The 16,532-nt window shown below is 40.9% G+C and overlaps 1 protein-coding gene across 2 annotated transcripts in view; it reads left to right on the top strand.

Moving 5' to 3' along the window:
- The window catches only part of ablim2 (actin binding LIM protein family, member 2), a 79,362-nt gene that overhangs the window by 38,007 nt on the left and 24,823 nt on the right, over positions 1-16,532 (top strand). For both annotated transcript variants that reach the window (XM_079295698.1, XM_079295697.1), the window contains exons 7-16: positions 1,178-1,265; positions 1,798-1,856; positions 2,703-2,744; positions 3,477-3,554; positions 3,671-3,814; positions 4,362-4,479; positions 5,918-6,214; positions 6,922-6,993; positions 11,278-11,379; positions 14,448-14,501. In XM_079295698.1, the coding sequence (XP_079151824.1) occupies positions 1,178-1,265; positions 1,798-1,856; positions 2,703-2,744; positions 3,477-3,554; positions 3,671-3,814; positions 4,362-4,479; positions 5,918-6,214; positions 6,922-6,993; positions 11,278-11,379; positions 14,448-14,501 (1,054 nt within the window). The remainder of the gene's footprint in view (positions 1-1,177; positions 1,266-1,797; positions 1,857-2,702; positions 2,745-3,476; positions 3,555-3,670; positions 3,815-4,361; positions 4,480-5,917; positions 6,215-6,921; positions 6,994-11,277; positions 11,380-14,447; positions 14,502-16,532) is intronic.

The raw sequence follows: 16,532 nt of genomic DNA, 5'->3' as shown, positions 1-16,532 counted from the left end.
CCCAGTGGCCCTATGGTTTTACGAGCCCATGAACAATTCACAAGATAACTTCAAAGCAATATCACAGACCAACCATCCCCACCATGACGACCCCCTCCCCTCACACGGACTTGTGGATTCTAACTCAAGATCTGGATAACATATCTCCCCCATTAGCTTCTAAATGTCAAGCCATGTAATATCACCATGCTAAACACATGCTCTGCCGCTGCCTACTCACTGTTTAAGTTTATTAGGAGATTTGCAGGCTTTGGACAATTTGAGTTGAAGTGTTAAAGGACAATTTCACCATTAATATTAAAGCTGTTACTGTTTAGTATATGTTCCTTGGATTTTTTCTTTGCTTTTGATGAATACTGATCAGTCACAAGTAAATGAATCATACTCAAATCGCACTCATGTTACTCTCACATTTTTCTCTGCACTGAATGCATCTGTAGGGCACTGTACTCAGCACCAGTGCTCCACCCTGTGGCTAAATGAGAAAACACAACCTCTTCTTTGTTGTCGTTTGTAGATGGGGGCACTTCAATCAAGCAATGCTAATTAGACAAGACACAACACTATCAGTGCTAATTATTTATTCATCAGCATTTTTCTATTTTTCTATAAAGTGTGCCCTTAGACATGCAGAGAGTAAGTGAATGTGTACATTGGTGTTCCATTATGAACTGTGAGGGACAGGCGACAGCACTCAGCTGTGAAATCCACTAAGAGTGTCTTCGTTTTCTATTTTATCTGTGCTGCATTGGTTGGTTTTCATTGTCAAGACTGTACTTGGGCCAAATAATGCCGATTCATCATGTTGCCATGACTCCTAAACAACCACAGGCAGATAGGCTAACAGTGAGCAAGTAGATGATTGTGTGGAATATATGGATCCCTCATCTACAGAAGACAACTTCTGCCAGGAAAAGAAGGGAAAAAAGAATGACAAATTTCGGGAATGCCTGATGAAAAGATGCTATCGAGTTGCATTATGGGAAGTGTAGGACGCTGTTTTTTATATGGACTAAAAGTCAGGACATCTGGGCTCTTCTGCTTTGTCATTATTTCTGTTGTGAGTTCTCCAACTTTATCAAAGAGCAATACAAAGATTTAACAATTCCCCAAAAGTAACCAAAACCAACAAAGTGTGTTACATGGTCATAACCTGTCCTTGTTTAATGCTCAACAGGCTGGAGAGAAGCACTACCACCCCACATGTGCCCGCTGTGCCCGCTGTGAGCAGATGTTTGCAGAGGGAGAAGAAATGTACCTACAAGGTAAAATCAGTTTTTGGGACTTGAGTCTGTCTGCTTGACAATCCTATTTTGCTGCAATAAAAATGATTGCAGTGAGATGAACAGACTGAAAACTTTATCTTATTCGATAAAACATGTTGACAGTTTTCCTTTGGGGACATCATTTGAAGTTGAAAAAAGTAATAAATCGCAATATATGTTATCACAATACTCAGAATATCGCAGTATCGTGAAAGTATTGTGATATATCGCAGTATCGTGATACTATCGTATCCCAAGTATCGCGATAATATCGTATCGCGAGATCTCTGGCGATTCCCACCCCTAATAACTACCATACCCTAGTCAGTATACTGGTTAGTCAGGGGTGTTCTGTCGGAGTCTGAAAGGCTCCATTTCCAGCTGAAAGAGGATCCAGCTGTCTAAACTCATTCTAAAGTTGCTGAGATAGTTCAACCAACCACCATTGTCGTCCCTAGTGACAACGTAAATTGACATGTGTGAAAAGTTGGAAACAATCTGACAGTTCCTGTCTTTGTCTCTGCATCTTTAGGATCTTCTATCTGGCATCCACCATGCAGACAAGCAGCCAAGCAGGAGGAGAAGAGTAAGGTGGGTGGGAAAGACGGCCGAGCCACTACTGTATAAGATAAGATGCTCAAGGCTATTTCTTACACATCCTCAAATAGAAACAAAGTAGATCCATTGGATGCCATGTGGGAAGATTTGAGATGCTGTTGGTTTTTTTGATTGTGCAGCTGTACATTTTAGCAGTTCAAATTAAAGACGAAGAATGTAAAACTACTTTCTGATGTTGTCTTTGACCTCCCTCATTAGCACTAAAACTTTTAATTACTCAGCAACTTTAAAGACATCTTTGGCTTTCTTGTATTCTAATCTGGATCTGTAAGCAGCCAAAGGTCAATGCCGTCTGTTTGTCTAAAATGTCTTTGTTTGTACAAAACAGATCTATCCAACCACAGTCATAGTCTGGGGGGCTGAATGAAAACGGAAAGTTTTCAAAGTGCAAAATACTGTATGCTGTTATACTGAAGCCAACAAGAATACAATACAGTAACTACCAAGAAATGTAGCTTTTGGGGAGTATTAAGACCCTTTTCATAAATCTTTTGACAGACACTTTCCTCTGGATTCTGGACACCATGGAAATAGTGTTAGACCAGTATTACAAGTTTGTAAATCTGTAATTCTAAGTTTTGGAAATATTTAACAAAATAGTTGATTCGTTTTGGTAACTATGACAAGTTCAACCTGGCGGACAGGTTGAACTTGTCATAGACAAATCAGTACAGGGAGGATGTGACCAATCACAATGAAGAGGAGGAGGGGTTCAGTTCAGGACAAATTACCATTGTTTTACTGTTACATCAGCAGCCCTTCAGCCTCACAGACACGTCTCCCATCCTCATTCCTCATCTTAACCCCTCTCCTTCCCAGAAGCAGGTCCGGATACAGCTCAATGACATCCCTGAGCAGCAGGTTGGTGCTCGTGAACGTGTCTGCACCCCACTCAACCCACAACCATCTGCTGCATGGGTTGTTCTTAACTGTTGACACCATACTACTATATTTGCTTCATGTTGAGCAGAAGCTGTAAAGACCTCAGAGCTACGTGACTAATGAAGCTGTAACATTCTGCTCATCAGTCTGTGCATGTACAGGGATTTAATGAGGAAGTAGAGAGGAGGGATGTGTGTCAGTCTGCATCTGTACCATGTTTGATCTGTATCTGAAGAGTCTGACACTCACACAACTTGACGAACACGAAACTGATGATCATGCAAGATGATAAAAACGACCAATATTTAATTTGTTCTGAAGAGGAAAGACCACTCTGTCCTCAACTTGTGTGCTTTAACAATAACTGTGATCGGTGCTGATCGTGCACTAATAGCATCACTGTGTATACGTATGTGCTGTTTGCACAAAATGGAAATAAAATGTGCTCTTTGGTGAACAAAATGTACCAACAATGAAAATAAAACGTCAATCGGTTAAGAAAGAAATTTAAAAGAAAATGTGATAAATTCATGCAGAAAACAATATCTAACTAATTAACTAGGATACATGCAGTGCTGAAGAGTTTAATGTGGTTGCTTTATTAAAGGAAAATAACCAAATATCTTTTCACACAAAGCATGACCTTAAATGTCAGCACAATGAATGTATCCAATATATTTGAAAATAACTGAGTGTGTGTGTATGTTTCAGGTGACCCGGACTTCATCTGAGAGCATAACTTCAGTCCCAGCATCCAGCGCCTCAGGCTCTCCCAGCAGAGTCATCTACGTAAGACTGCACCACCTCTACTCACCACCAGTCTGTTTACATCTTTGCTGAATAAAACATATTAATACCTGGAGATGATGGATCAATTATGAAAGCTTTCTTGTCTCTGCTGCCAGGCCAAACTAGGAGAGGAGAGGCTGGACTACAAGGACCTGGCAGCCCTCCCAAAGACCAAGGCCATCTATAACATAGACAGGCCTGACATGCTGTCCTACTCTCCATACGTCAGCTACCCGTCTGAGGAGAGGCACTACGGAGAGGTAGACCGGCTCACAGTCTTTCACTTCTTTCGAACTTCACACCTCTCTAATCCAGTGACAAAAATCAACTCATCTATTAAAGGCCACTTCTGACAAAAGCTTTGTTGATCCATGTGTTGACTCAACCTGATTTGCTCCTGGACATACCAATATGCATACTTCCCTTGACCTCGTTATCTTGGCTTTAGCCTTATATTTCTTCGATCTATTGCTTGCCTTGTGCAACATGATTGATCCCTCTCATTAGGAATATATTAGAGATGGAGTCATGCACCTACTGGCGATCCACTGGATCTACTGTCTAAAAATGTAGCTGGTGATAAATAACGCTCTAATCTAAATTTTAACTACAATGAACACTTCCTCCTCATAAACACATAATAAACTCTCTTAACTTACATTACACCCAATAAATGATTGTACATACTGAACTACACATGACTTATTGTGCCACACTCACATTCCTGTCTGATACTGTGATTAGTGAGGTGATGTTTGTTTCTCATTAGAAAGAGCTGACGTTTTTTAATTGTATGTGTTTATCCAGGGCGATGGGGAGAAGTCACCCCGTCAGCGGAGGCCCTCCAGCCCCAGCTCTAACAGCTCCCTGGGGGGCTATGGACGCTACACCCCCTGCCGTTCCCCCCAGAATTACAGCCGGCCAGGTATCAGCCTCAAACACACATGACCACAGCCGTTATCCATATATCCATGTATTGCTGTTGCTCCAAGGTTGAATTTCTGTATTTTTTAATTACCCATGTTTCCTGGAATGCTACATGCAGATTACTCTGTCGGCCTACATTTATCTTCTTAGTGAATGACTGGGAAAAATGCTTCCTTAAATTATCTAGATTATTTACAGGTGAACTCACTCTAGACTTGTCAAATACCAACCGGTTATTCAGCGCCCCTCACTGTCTGATACAGACGAAGGAGTCCTTTAGCATCTGTATGCGAGACACATCGCTTTCAACTAACTTCAATGTAAACCCATCCAAATCATTATTTGACTCTCAGAGCAACTGATGTAAGTTGGTGGGAAGGAACTTACACTGTTCTTGTCCCAAGCGAAACTGAAAGTAAACATTGACATTTCGTTGTGTCAGTCTTTGGGCACTAGAGTCGTTGGTGTTGTTCATGTGAAAAAAAATGTACACGCCGTACCTGATCCAAAACCGATGCTAGAGGGGTGCCTAGAGCATCACAGTTTGAAGCTGAGGGCCACTGACCAAGCGTTGGGATTTGACGAGTTGGGTATGATAATGTCTTGTATATGCAAGAACATAATGTCAAAATCAATGCATAGCTTAAATCTCACATTTCTCAATGTGTATGTAGGCTGTTAAGTAAATATTGGCAAGTCACCTGCTTTGCTAAAAAAAACTAAATGTTGTAAGTGGAAGTCCACAGATTTTACACGTCAAAGTGTATTTCGAGGTGTTAGGAAGTTCTACTGCCTATGTAAATAAAATAAAGTAGAATAGAGTCTTTAGGGTCAGAGGGCGCTGTGGGAAGTCTGATAAGTGATGTCACTTGAATCAGTTTCAGTTGGGTCTGAAGTTTTGAAAATATAAAGCTGGAGGTGTGGAGATGAAAAGAAATGATCTCAGCAGATCTCTGTAGCTGCTCATATCTGCTGCTTCAGGCTATATTAGCTGCCACTAGCATTACGACCGAACTGTCTGTGATCAAGTTAAATCTTAAATGGTGGTAATAAAGGCACCAGGTTGAAGAGGATAACCTAGGCACAACAGTAGTTACGAATATACGTCACACACTGTTTTCCTACTCGAAGACGCTTGATAAAGTCCGTCTTAGAACTTATGCCAATGCCTTGTCTCATTAATTCTCCTATTTCACCATTTGAAGAGGGTGATAGGGCTTGCTTTATGAAATTAAAATGGGCCTCTCATTTATACACAGCTAAAATATCATGAGCTTTTAGATCAATATTTAAGGCTTGTGTGATGTGTACGGTGTGATATTGATGTTTTGTAAATGGACCACATGTACTATTCCTAATATTTCCACGAAACTTAACACCTTCACACGTTTAGCCATTGACTCAACATCTTTCCTGTGATCTGATTGGATATTCAGGGCCAGAGGTACACCTTGGTGGTAGACACAGCAGCCAGGCCCATGACTCCAGTTCTCTCCCTTTGCCTCCAACCCTCATGTGTGCAATTAAGTACCCATCCATCTGGGCCAGGGAATCATCTTCCTTCCCTTTGTACTATGCTGCTGGGGCTGAAGGGAGTGGTGGTGATGGTGGAGGTGGAGGTAGTGGCAAGTACTCGCCCACACCAATAGGTGGCATTGCAGGCTTGTCTTTTCACCTAAACCCTACCACCCTGGCCATGCTGCGGCAGCACAACTACATCCCTTACTTCAGAGGTATCAAAGCCCGCTGAGACCCAGAACTGGTCCAATACAGACAATGGACCACTTGCTGGAATCATTACTGTTGTCAAACCTCAGACAGAAACTTAAACCGTCAGCCTATTCAAGATCTACCAGAAAGTTCTTATTTGAAAGGGGTTTCAAAGTGCCCCAAAAGCTAGGTTTCCATGTGTTCCCTAAATAGAACAGAAGCATACAAAACCTTGGATTTAGGATCAAAAGCATGAAACTAAAACTGGTTTCCCCACAGCAGCAAGTGCCAGTCCTCTCTGTATTTGACTGAGACCGAAGGTCCGAAAGAGTGGAGTGCTGTGATACAACCGTTGAACTGACTTTACTGGGCATGGGCTGTGGTTAAGCACCAAATTAACCATGTGTTGGAAACTCACTCTCTGGGTCTCTCGGTTCACCATAGACCCATGAGTCATAATGGGAAACAGAGCGCCTGACCTGGAGTGCACCGCCTTTGGATCTGTAACCACTGTTTGATCGCTCAGGAATATTTATTTTCCTTATTTCTTGAACCAAAGCCATACAACTGCTAATTATATTCATAATACCACACACCCCTGAAATCAACATCACAAACCAGTGCTGTATACATTCCCCTTGCACGCTGTAACCCCTGCAGAAAGGCTTTTCCAACCACCTCCCTTTGCTTCATCTTCCCTCCCCATCCCCTGATCTTCCTCACCCCTCAGGGTTCAAACAGGACCCCCTACCTGACCCTAAACCTAGGACATCCCTGCATCTCAGTTTACCTCCTCCTAACGGTAAAAACACCACGAGTCTTTCTCTTCTCTGTGTCTCCCCTCCCCCAGTGGAATGGTTAGCAGGTTTTGTGATGTTGTCCGATATCGTGGTGTTGGTACATTAGTAGGCCAAGTTCTCATTCTGCTTGCCCTGTTCACTTGTGTCTGTGGACGTGGTTGTTGTCGTGCATGGTTTAGCTTGACCCTGATACATATGGCATTAGGAGGGAGGGACATTTTTGTGCTTGTCTCTTCAAGTTGTTGACCTGATTGTTTGCCTGCCTTTGACTTCTAATCTCCCCTGTTGTTGCTCCTGAATGACCACTTGTTTGTTGTCATGTCAAGACTTTATTTATTTGGTGTTAACCTGCTTAAGCCCTTGATATGAATATGAAAGACATGTTTGGATGACTGATAAAAAGACACTTTGAGGTTTCCAGGCAGGGTGATTTGAAAGTCATTTTTTGACTGAAGCACATGAAATAATATTATCAGCAAATGCATTCCTTGGAAACAGCTCCCTCTACCAAAGCACTGACAAATACTAAAATATAGGGATGAGTCAGCACCATTTCTGAGACTGTATATCTTGTATAGTAGTCAAATGTCATCCTCACTCAATGTTACAACAGATAAGAATAATTAAAAATACACCACTAGTTCAAATAAGACTTTAGAGGAAACTATGAATGATGTTGTAACTAAATACATTTTTCAGAACCATACAAATAACATTAAAAAAGCTCTGATTTGTGAAAAAACCTTTAGAACGATAAGCGTGGCTCTTAAAAATTATTTTTATTATTTGATCTAGTTTTCTTTTCAAACATTTATTTTCCTTATTTCTTGAACCAAAGCCATAAAACTGCTAATTATATTCATATATAAGTTGTCACTTAAAAAAAAGTTTTTACAAAGCTGAAATAAATTTGAACGCATCCCAATTAGCTTTATCCTAAACTAGGTAGTAAAATTCTTCCATTAATTAAGTGATCGCTGCCTCACTTAAGTGACGAGCTAAAGTTACTGTAGGACAGTTGAAATTTACAAAGTCAGCAGCCTTACCTTGAAACACTATTTTTCCATCTGTAGTGTCCAATCTAATGTGCTTCCACTCATTAAGTTTATCCATCCAGTGCGCTTATAAGTTTTCTTGATAGTGTTAGCGAAGCTAGCGTAGTTTACGCTACGCGCCAGGATTGGCCAGGCGTCCATGTCCGCCTGACGCCTGCTACTCAAGGTCAATGTCTCACCCCAACCAATCGTCTCCGCCTCAAACAGCTATGCAGGGCGGGTCTTGCCATGAAGAGCAGTGGGACTCATAATTACACATATTTTAATACAAACGGTACGACTGATCATTTTATACATGCCCCCTGCTTCTGTTACACAAGAGTTTTCAAGGGAAGTCCTGTTGCGTTCATACACTGAAGGGTGTACATTTTCTATTTAAATAGATCATAACTAATTGAAGGTCAAGTTTCTTTTAAAAGTGACAGCCCTAATTTAAAGAGTTCCAACAGCAACAAGAAGTTCTCATGTAGGTTGAGACGTTTTGCCTCCAGAGGCATGTCATTTAGTACAGAACCCCTACAGCAGGAACACATTTCTCTGACACGTGCTTGCTTGGACCCTTGCTGATTAAAAGGAAGAGCTAGAGAGGGAAGCAGCATGAGCCTCCACTCGAAAATTTGCACAGAATATCACGAACACGCGGTCCAGGGTTTTGGCGGTTTTTCCATGACAGGGTGGAGAGGCTTAGAGGGGAGTTCTCCGATGGGGAAGATGAAAGAGAGGAGGGGGAACGGAGGAGCGGGCCGAGCAGTAATTTGGGGTCTGGTTGCCAGTTGTGTTGGCATAAAAGACAGTGTGCCGCTGGCGTGGTTCAGGCCCTAGCGGTTCCTAACACACCGTGAAAGACGTCGATTGGTTTTCAACAGGCAAAAGGCTCACGCTTTAAAGCGCTACCAGGCTTCATGATAGAAGTTGCTGTGGTAGTAAGACTTAAGCAACACTGTATTTAGATGTGTTGTCTTATGATGGAAATTAAAGAAGAGTTTAGGAATGAATAATGCATGCTTTTGTTTTTATTTCCATGATTTCTTGTTGATGATCCCCAAACCATCTTTCATATTTTCTTATTAAGTTATTGTTTTATGATGAATGAATTGGCTCCACTTATTGTCAAATGTGCAATCTGTTCACATGAATTTATCTCATCTCCTCCCTAACTCCCCAAGCCTCCATCACCTCCTACCTTAGCTCCAGATGTTTTATGTTTTACCAGCACTAACAGCACTGCTGTGTATGTCAGTGATCTCATCCACTTGCATCCAGATCGTTGCCGATGGTTCCTCTTGGTCTGAGGGAGAAGAGTGTGTGTTCACTCAGCTAACACTCTCTCTCAATCTCTCTCTCCCTCCCTGTTTCTTACTCAAAACTCTGGATGTAGAGTGTTTATTACTTTTGGTCTTAAGGGTGTCAGTGACTCCATCACCCAGCCTGACTGTGATGTAACACAATGGGTCGGACCCTGGTTGTGATCATAGATACACAACACACACATGCATGCAGTCAGCAAAATGTTAATGTATTTTACATTTACGCTTAAGCACCTAAAACCTAGACCGATGTAATAGAACATCTGAAAGGTTAACTTTCAGTGGCATTTTTTGCACCTACACTTAATACTAATAATCATAAAAATATTCAGAATAAGTTGAGATTTTGTAGTGTAAACTTGAAAGTGATGAGAACAAAGTCTCCAGGATCATCCATTCCTTCCAGGTAAATCATCGCTCTGGTACTAGTACTACCACTAACAAGAACTTTTAGCATTTAGCTCTAAAGCTAAGTGGGAAGTAATTGACCCTTCGCGAAGCCCTGCCTCACTGCTACTCTATCAAGCTGTCAGAGACACAATGGAGCACACACTGTCACTCACCCTGAATAAATATTTTCTATTTTTAGGAAAAAAACTCAAAAGTGATTTCGGAGAGAAGCAGGCAGAAGGGTCTACAATATGCTTTTAAAGGATATATGTCAAACTGATTCAGCAGCAAAAACAGGTTAAAAAGTTAAAGATAGAAGCTAACGAGTTTACTCTTTCACAACATTTAACCATGACTAGCTCCAAATCCACAAAATCAGCCTGAAAATGTAGAAAATCAGAACCGATTGTATGAGAGAGGATCGGACAGAGACGGATAGTTGTCGGACCCGGGTCGTAGCTGGCTGATTTTGCACTATGATTAGCCAATCTGCGTTCAATGGGCAGGAGCGGGAGGTCAATTATTGTAAAAAATGAAGATGAAGAGCTGTTTAGAACAATAGCAGCTCCTCTTCTACTGCTAATTCCGAACATATCTGGGGACTGTCCAAAACCAGCAGCCCTATAGTCTCCTTTAGGTAGGTTTCAGGACAAGTTTTGAAATAGTCACTTCAGCGGCTTCAATGCAGTGTAAAGCAGTTTGTACTGTAAAGCAGCATGATGTTATTTTGTCTGTAATCCACGCAATCAAGAACTTGGAAGTATAAAGACGTAACTTGTGTACTTCAATAACGGCCTTTCCGTTATTATTTTCACCCAAACAATGACTAACATTGGCTTTGGATTATAAGCATCATCAGAGGTTATTGGACTGTGGTTGTGAGCAGGAGCTCCATTGGTCTTCATTCCAGCCCTCTTATAGACATAAGCTTTGAGTAAAAAAATATAATTAGAGATATAAGTGTGGTTTCGGTGAGGATGGTCTCTATCTATGTAAAAGTAGCTGCTGCTTGGCAATGAGATGAGCCACATGAGGTGGTTCAGACGCCTAGTATACCTTCCTGTGGTTGTCTGGACACCTAAAGGGGAACTTCAGGATACTATGGAGAGATTACATCACCAAGCTCAACTAATGTTCGGGGCTCTCCAAGAAGATCTGGAGGACGCCACTGGGGAAAAAAAGATTTGGGCAGAGGGATAACGTGCTGTAACTTTATTTATGCGAGAGCGGTAGCATTCAAAATGTATACTGGATGATTTTTGTCTCTCATCACTGAACAGATCAGTAGGCTGGTAGGATTCTCTACTTAAAAGTCAGACATTGTTTCAGTATAATAGATAAATACAGTAAATGGCTGGGTTATCAAGTCACCTGCATCAATGTAATGTGATCAAAGCTTCATATTTGAGCGTTATTAATATTCTTACCTTAATGCTGCCTGTTTTCGCCCCACAACACCCTTTGTTTTCCCCTACACCTTTTCTCTTTTGCTTTTTTTAATCCAATGCCCACCAAACTCTGTCCCCAACTGAAGGTAGTGAAAGTGGTCGGAGTACCCCCAGCTTATCCACCTATTCTGATGGCAAATCCCCTTCCTCTACATACGTGGCTGCTCCCCGGCATTTCCACGTACCAGGTAGGCCATAACCGCACCGCTTCGCTTACAACTCAACTTCATTTTTCCGACATCTTTATGCATTATATAGACCAGAGTATGCTGTCATTAGTGACACTAAAAACACTGTTACATTTCACTGTTATAATCTCTTGTAGAACAGGAAATATCATTATTTGATTTGATACTAAGGTTTAAGTTAGGTTACCAACCAATATATTAACACCAAGCTGACCTCTTGGGACTGAGTTCAAAGTCAGTTGTATCTCTAACTCACCCGACAGTGATGCTGGGTGTACTACCCACACAGCATTTCTACATTACTGCAGATAGGTTAAAACTTCAACCCTTGGAGGTTAGGAAAGATTTTTACTGAACAAATATACAAATTTTGACCAGATTTGACTCATTTTCCAGTTATTGGGACTTATTTCTCTCTAGGTACATACAGATAAGTCTTCTGAAGCTATCAACGTGTGTTTGTTTAGGGCCCTCATGCAAGAACGTTTTTTTATTTTTATCCTAAACCTCTCACTTTTTGTGAGGTTCAGTAAGTCTGATTGAGAAAACTATCTGAACTGAAAAAACTTGTGGTAAATAGCTTGTTTCAACTTGATGACTGCCACTTGTACATGAGAAGTTGCGTGTTTGTGGGATTTCCTCGTTGACATGGTCGTTGATGGTCCACTCCGTCCTCCAGTTTCATTCACAAAAATGTAAGACAAAATTCAACCTTCAAGCCAAGTTCCCTGAAATCCTTCATTTGTGCATCCTAAGATTGGACCTGTTAGTATGAGCGGTTCTTACATGAGGCCCAATGTCTTTGTTGTGTATAGTAAACAGTTGCCTTTGGCTTATGGATTGTATTCTCTATATTTTAGGGCTCTTTTTTTACTGTTTGCTAATTTCAAAGCAATCTCTTTATAACACAGCAATGATCTGACAAGAGATTGCATCATTAAGTATAGAATTTACACTGCATGTGAACAGGAGTTGACGAACAGTATATCCTTCACTGTCACTGGAAATCTGTTTGATCCAGCATATTGGGCCCATTGACTGGCACTGTCACTCACACAGAGAAATAATTCTTATGTTGGAAGCAAGTTAAGTTGAAAAACAGCCAAAGATTATCCGCTTAATGGCTTTCATAGTCATCGTACTTCAGTGGCGGGCCGTGCATTTTATACCTGGGCCTTCACTGCTGTCCTGCAGCAGAAACACAGCTACAGTTATTATTTATTTTGTGTAAAAATGAAGCCAACACCTATAGATGCACTAGCTGCAGAGAATACGCCGAGAGTGCGTCTCCTCTCTTCTCTGACTGCAGCTGGGACTGCTGCACGAGACTTCTGTGAGAGTACCCGCCTGTGTGTGCTTTGGAGCGGCGGAGGGGCTCACGGCAGCACCCGCTGCTCGTTCACGACAGTCAAAACATCAGAAAAGTCTCCAATAACACCAGAAGAAGTCGCTAGATTTGTCGCTCGTAACTTTTGACAAAAAAAGTCGCCATGAGGGTTTGGAAAGTTGCCAGATTTAGCAAGCAAGTTGGCAACACTGGCACCAGCTAAATGTGTCCCCAGAGCAACACTGGACGTAACAATGGTTCCTATCACATATAAAACCAAACAAAAATCCATCTTCACAAAAACAAGTTGTTCAACTAATAATGTATAAACAAGCATATTAAAGCTACTGCAGACAAACAAATGCATTTACTTACCAGAGCTGCTGTTCACTATTTAAAGACAAAGTCCATCCTCCTTTCTTTGTTAATAAAGAGTTTAATCTCACGGTTGTTCAGTACATCCGTGTGTTTTAGTTCCAGTAAGAAGTCCTTCTCCATTCATGGACGCCAGTGAAGACAATCAAGCCTCCCAGTTGTATTTCTTGAATATGTTTTAATGTGTTTGAGGGCTGAAAATGTCTGCTCGGCAGGGGCAGCAGATATTGGGATTGCCCAACAAGTCAGGCTAGCCCACTGACCAATCACGTATGGCTAGGCCAGCTAGCAGGCTCTGACACGTCAAAGAATACGCCCAACAAACTAAAGATCTGATTGGTTGAACACTATGACAATCAACAATATCGTCCCCAGTCACTTAAAGTGCACATGGATGCACTTGTGAGTCTGCAGGCCTCGGGCCTCTCTTCTTACCTAGAGACACAGAGGTGAAATCTGATTGGATAAAAGCTCTACTTAAAACAAGCTGCACTGGAAGCAGAGCAACTGAGGAAGACAGTAGCTGTGCAATGAGAACATAAGATAATGGGAAAAGTATTTTTATAAATTATAAAACATGTAGTGTATTTAAGAAAGATTATTAAATTATAAAATAGCTATAACTTTGTGATTCTGTTTAGGCCAGCAGAGAAGGCCTTGCAGGCCCTGATGGCCCACCACTGTCGTACTTGTTGCTTTTTATATGGGTATTGTTCCAGATACTGACAGGCACTGAAACCAGCCAGGGAAATGACACACATGGGTTGTTTTATTGTGAGTCATGTTTCTGCTGTGACTTAATGCGTGACAATTTTCCTAAGCATCTCTGCAAGAGTCCCCTGACAGTGAGATGGATTAGATCAGCCTCAGGGAAAAATATTTTGTCCTCCAGGGTTGATGCAACAAGACTTACATTAACTGTCAACTTTCTATATTCTTGTGATGTGTACATTATCAATTATGGGGCCCTTTCTTTTCTTGACAATCTCTTAAGAATGCTAATACAAGTAGACTGATTGATGCCGGAGGGCCATGTGTGGTTCCTGATATTATTCTTCGAGTGCCATAGGATTGTTCTGTATCAATAAACCTCCCTTTTAACAAAAAACAAGATATTGATATATTTTGAATATGTTGCATGAATACTATTAAAAGTACTGATGTTTCTGATGTGCCATAATATTTATGACAAATGTCTTGTGTTGAATCAAGCTATTCTGCGGCCCCCTTTTTGCTTCTTCAAAATATCGCATATCTCAATAACTGCTAACTCATGCATCTTTTTCTCCATTCTCTCTCTTTCTTTCTCTCCCTCCCATGTTGGCTTCTTCCGTTTTCTTTCCTCTGCGTCTGTTCACATCTTCAGAGACTCTGGTCAAAGATAATATCTATAGAAAACCCCCCATCTACAAACAGCATGGTACAGTCTACTTCCTCTTAACACTTCCACCTCTGGTCTGGTCTCTGCACGATGTGTTGCATGTCGCCTGCCAGTCATCTGTTTATCCCAGTTCTCCTCCCTTTTTGCTGTAGCCTTCACTCATCTAGTAGACTCCATGGATCTACATGCATGAGGCTGGTGTAAGACTTCTGCACCCACTGTATGTTATAAAAAATCAAGGTTGAACATTAGGACATTGGGCAATGTGTGACAAAACAAAACAAAAAAAACATGGAATTTTGCAAAACAAACGTTTTGATGCAAGAAAGCAACAACTGACCCTGGCCTCCAGATGTTGAAACATTAACAGTAAGTATGTTGCGTTTCTAACCACACCCTAATCAGTGATGTCACAGGAGATGTTTTCCATTAGGTTACAAATGAAAAACACTTTCTGTGACATCACTGATTGGGGTGTTGCCAGACTCTTAACAGCAGCAGCAGTTTTTGCTCCCTGTGATGCAGTGTAGAGTTGGTAACAAAGAGTTCTTCCCTCCAGTTAAATTCCAATATCTGATCTGACATTGCAACACTATGTCATGTTGACTATTTATCTTGACATTACAACCAATTTGGTACTGGTTGTTGGAATTGGGGCTCTTGGGTGTTACAGTAGTTTGCTCACCTCTTTCGTGCATGTCTGCACTCATCTCACCAGCTCATTTGTTGGTTTTCGTGGTGATGCTGTGACTGTGTTTTCCACTGTGAGAGGTTGGGTACATGATTCACTATGTGAAGTGTCATTAGTGTAGCGCTGATCACTGTTCAAATCTCTTTCTCTCCCCTAACCACTGTCTGTGGGTCCTGATTAAGACTGCTCCTTGTGCTTTAACCATGGAGCTGTGTAAAGTGAAATATTGTGAACAATGGACTGCACTTACTAAACTTTTGTGGGAATCCGGCCCATTGGTTAAGTTATTTGATACATGATACGAGGGTATTCACCAACGTTATCTAGATAACTAATTCCATATGGTAATGCTTTAGCATGCAGTATGTTAGGTGATATTAACATTGTCCAAAAGAAAGGATTCATCCTGTCCAATTAATTTGTGCCCATGGAATGTTAATTCACATACCATAACATTAAACAACAGTATGGAAACAAACGGTATGTAGAAGGGAGGGCAAATGTAACACAATTTTGTTTTGCATGCAAACAGTTTGAAGTATATCCAAAATCAAATCAAAGCAGTTCATTGAGATGACATTTTCCGTGGCCTGACAACACTGTTTAATTTGCACCTTATTAGGTTAAACAGTGTTATGTGTGCAGCTAACTTATAGCTAGCTAGTATTGCTGAAACAACGTCCAATGTAACATCACAACAAAAAAGGAATGATGAATGGACAAGGACAAATGTAATGAGAGTGAGAACATACAATATTAATATGACAACTTGTAACTTAATTTCTTATTGTTACAGTAAATTGACATTGATTGTTACAGACTCATTAAATTGTCCGGCCATAGACAATCTAAATGAGGCTCTTGGATTAAGTAAACAGAGAGTTTGAATATGTTATTTGTGTGCAGGATTTATTGATTCCATAGCACAGATTATAAATTGGGTCAGTCGGTTGTTTTTCTCCAAGACACCTACTAGACTTTATAGTGCTGCAGGGATGACATAGTTTTGTAGACAAACTTAGAAGTTAGCATAGATTTAACATAAATAAGTTCTGTGACAAACAAACGTTTATGATACTTACAGGTTTTGGTCAGCAGGATAATCTTAACACTTTAATGAATTTTTAAGCCAAATGCAACCGCCAGAAGTAAAAAGCTAACGTTAGGCTATAAATGAACTACACCACAGTCACATGACTTCATGTCACCCCCACTAAGCAAAAGGCAGACTAATGTACGGCATGATGATGTTTAGTAGTTTAATTTGGCCACTTGTTTGCAACCATCTTTTTTGAAACACATAAAAGCTTAAAAATGTATGGGTGGGGTATTTACTACCCCACCCTGCATTTGGATTTGGATTGCATTTGGAAAATGCA

The sequence above is a fragment of the Melanostigma gelatinosum genome, assembly GCF_949748355.1.
Source record: "Melanostigma gelatinosum genome assembly, chromosome: 23".
Lineage (NCBI taxonomy): Eukaryota > Metazoa > Chordata > Actinopteri > Perciformes > Zoarcidae > Melanostigma > Melanostigma gelatinosum.
The sequence above is the reverse complement of the archived record's forward strand: the minus strand, read 5'-3'. Positions and strand labels throughout refer to the sequence as shown.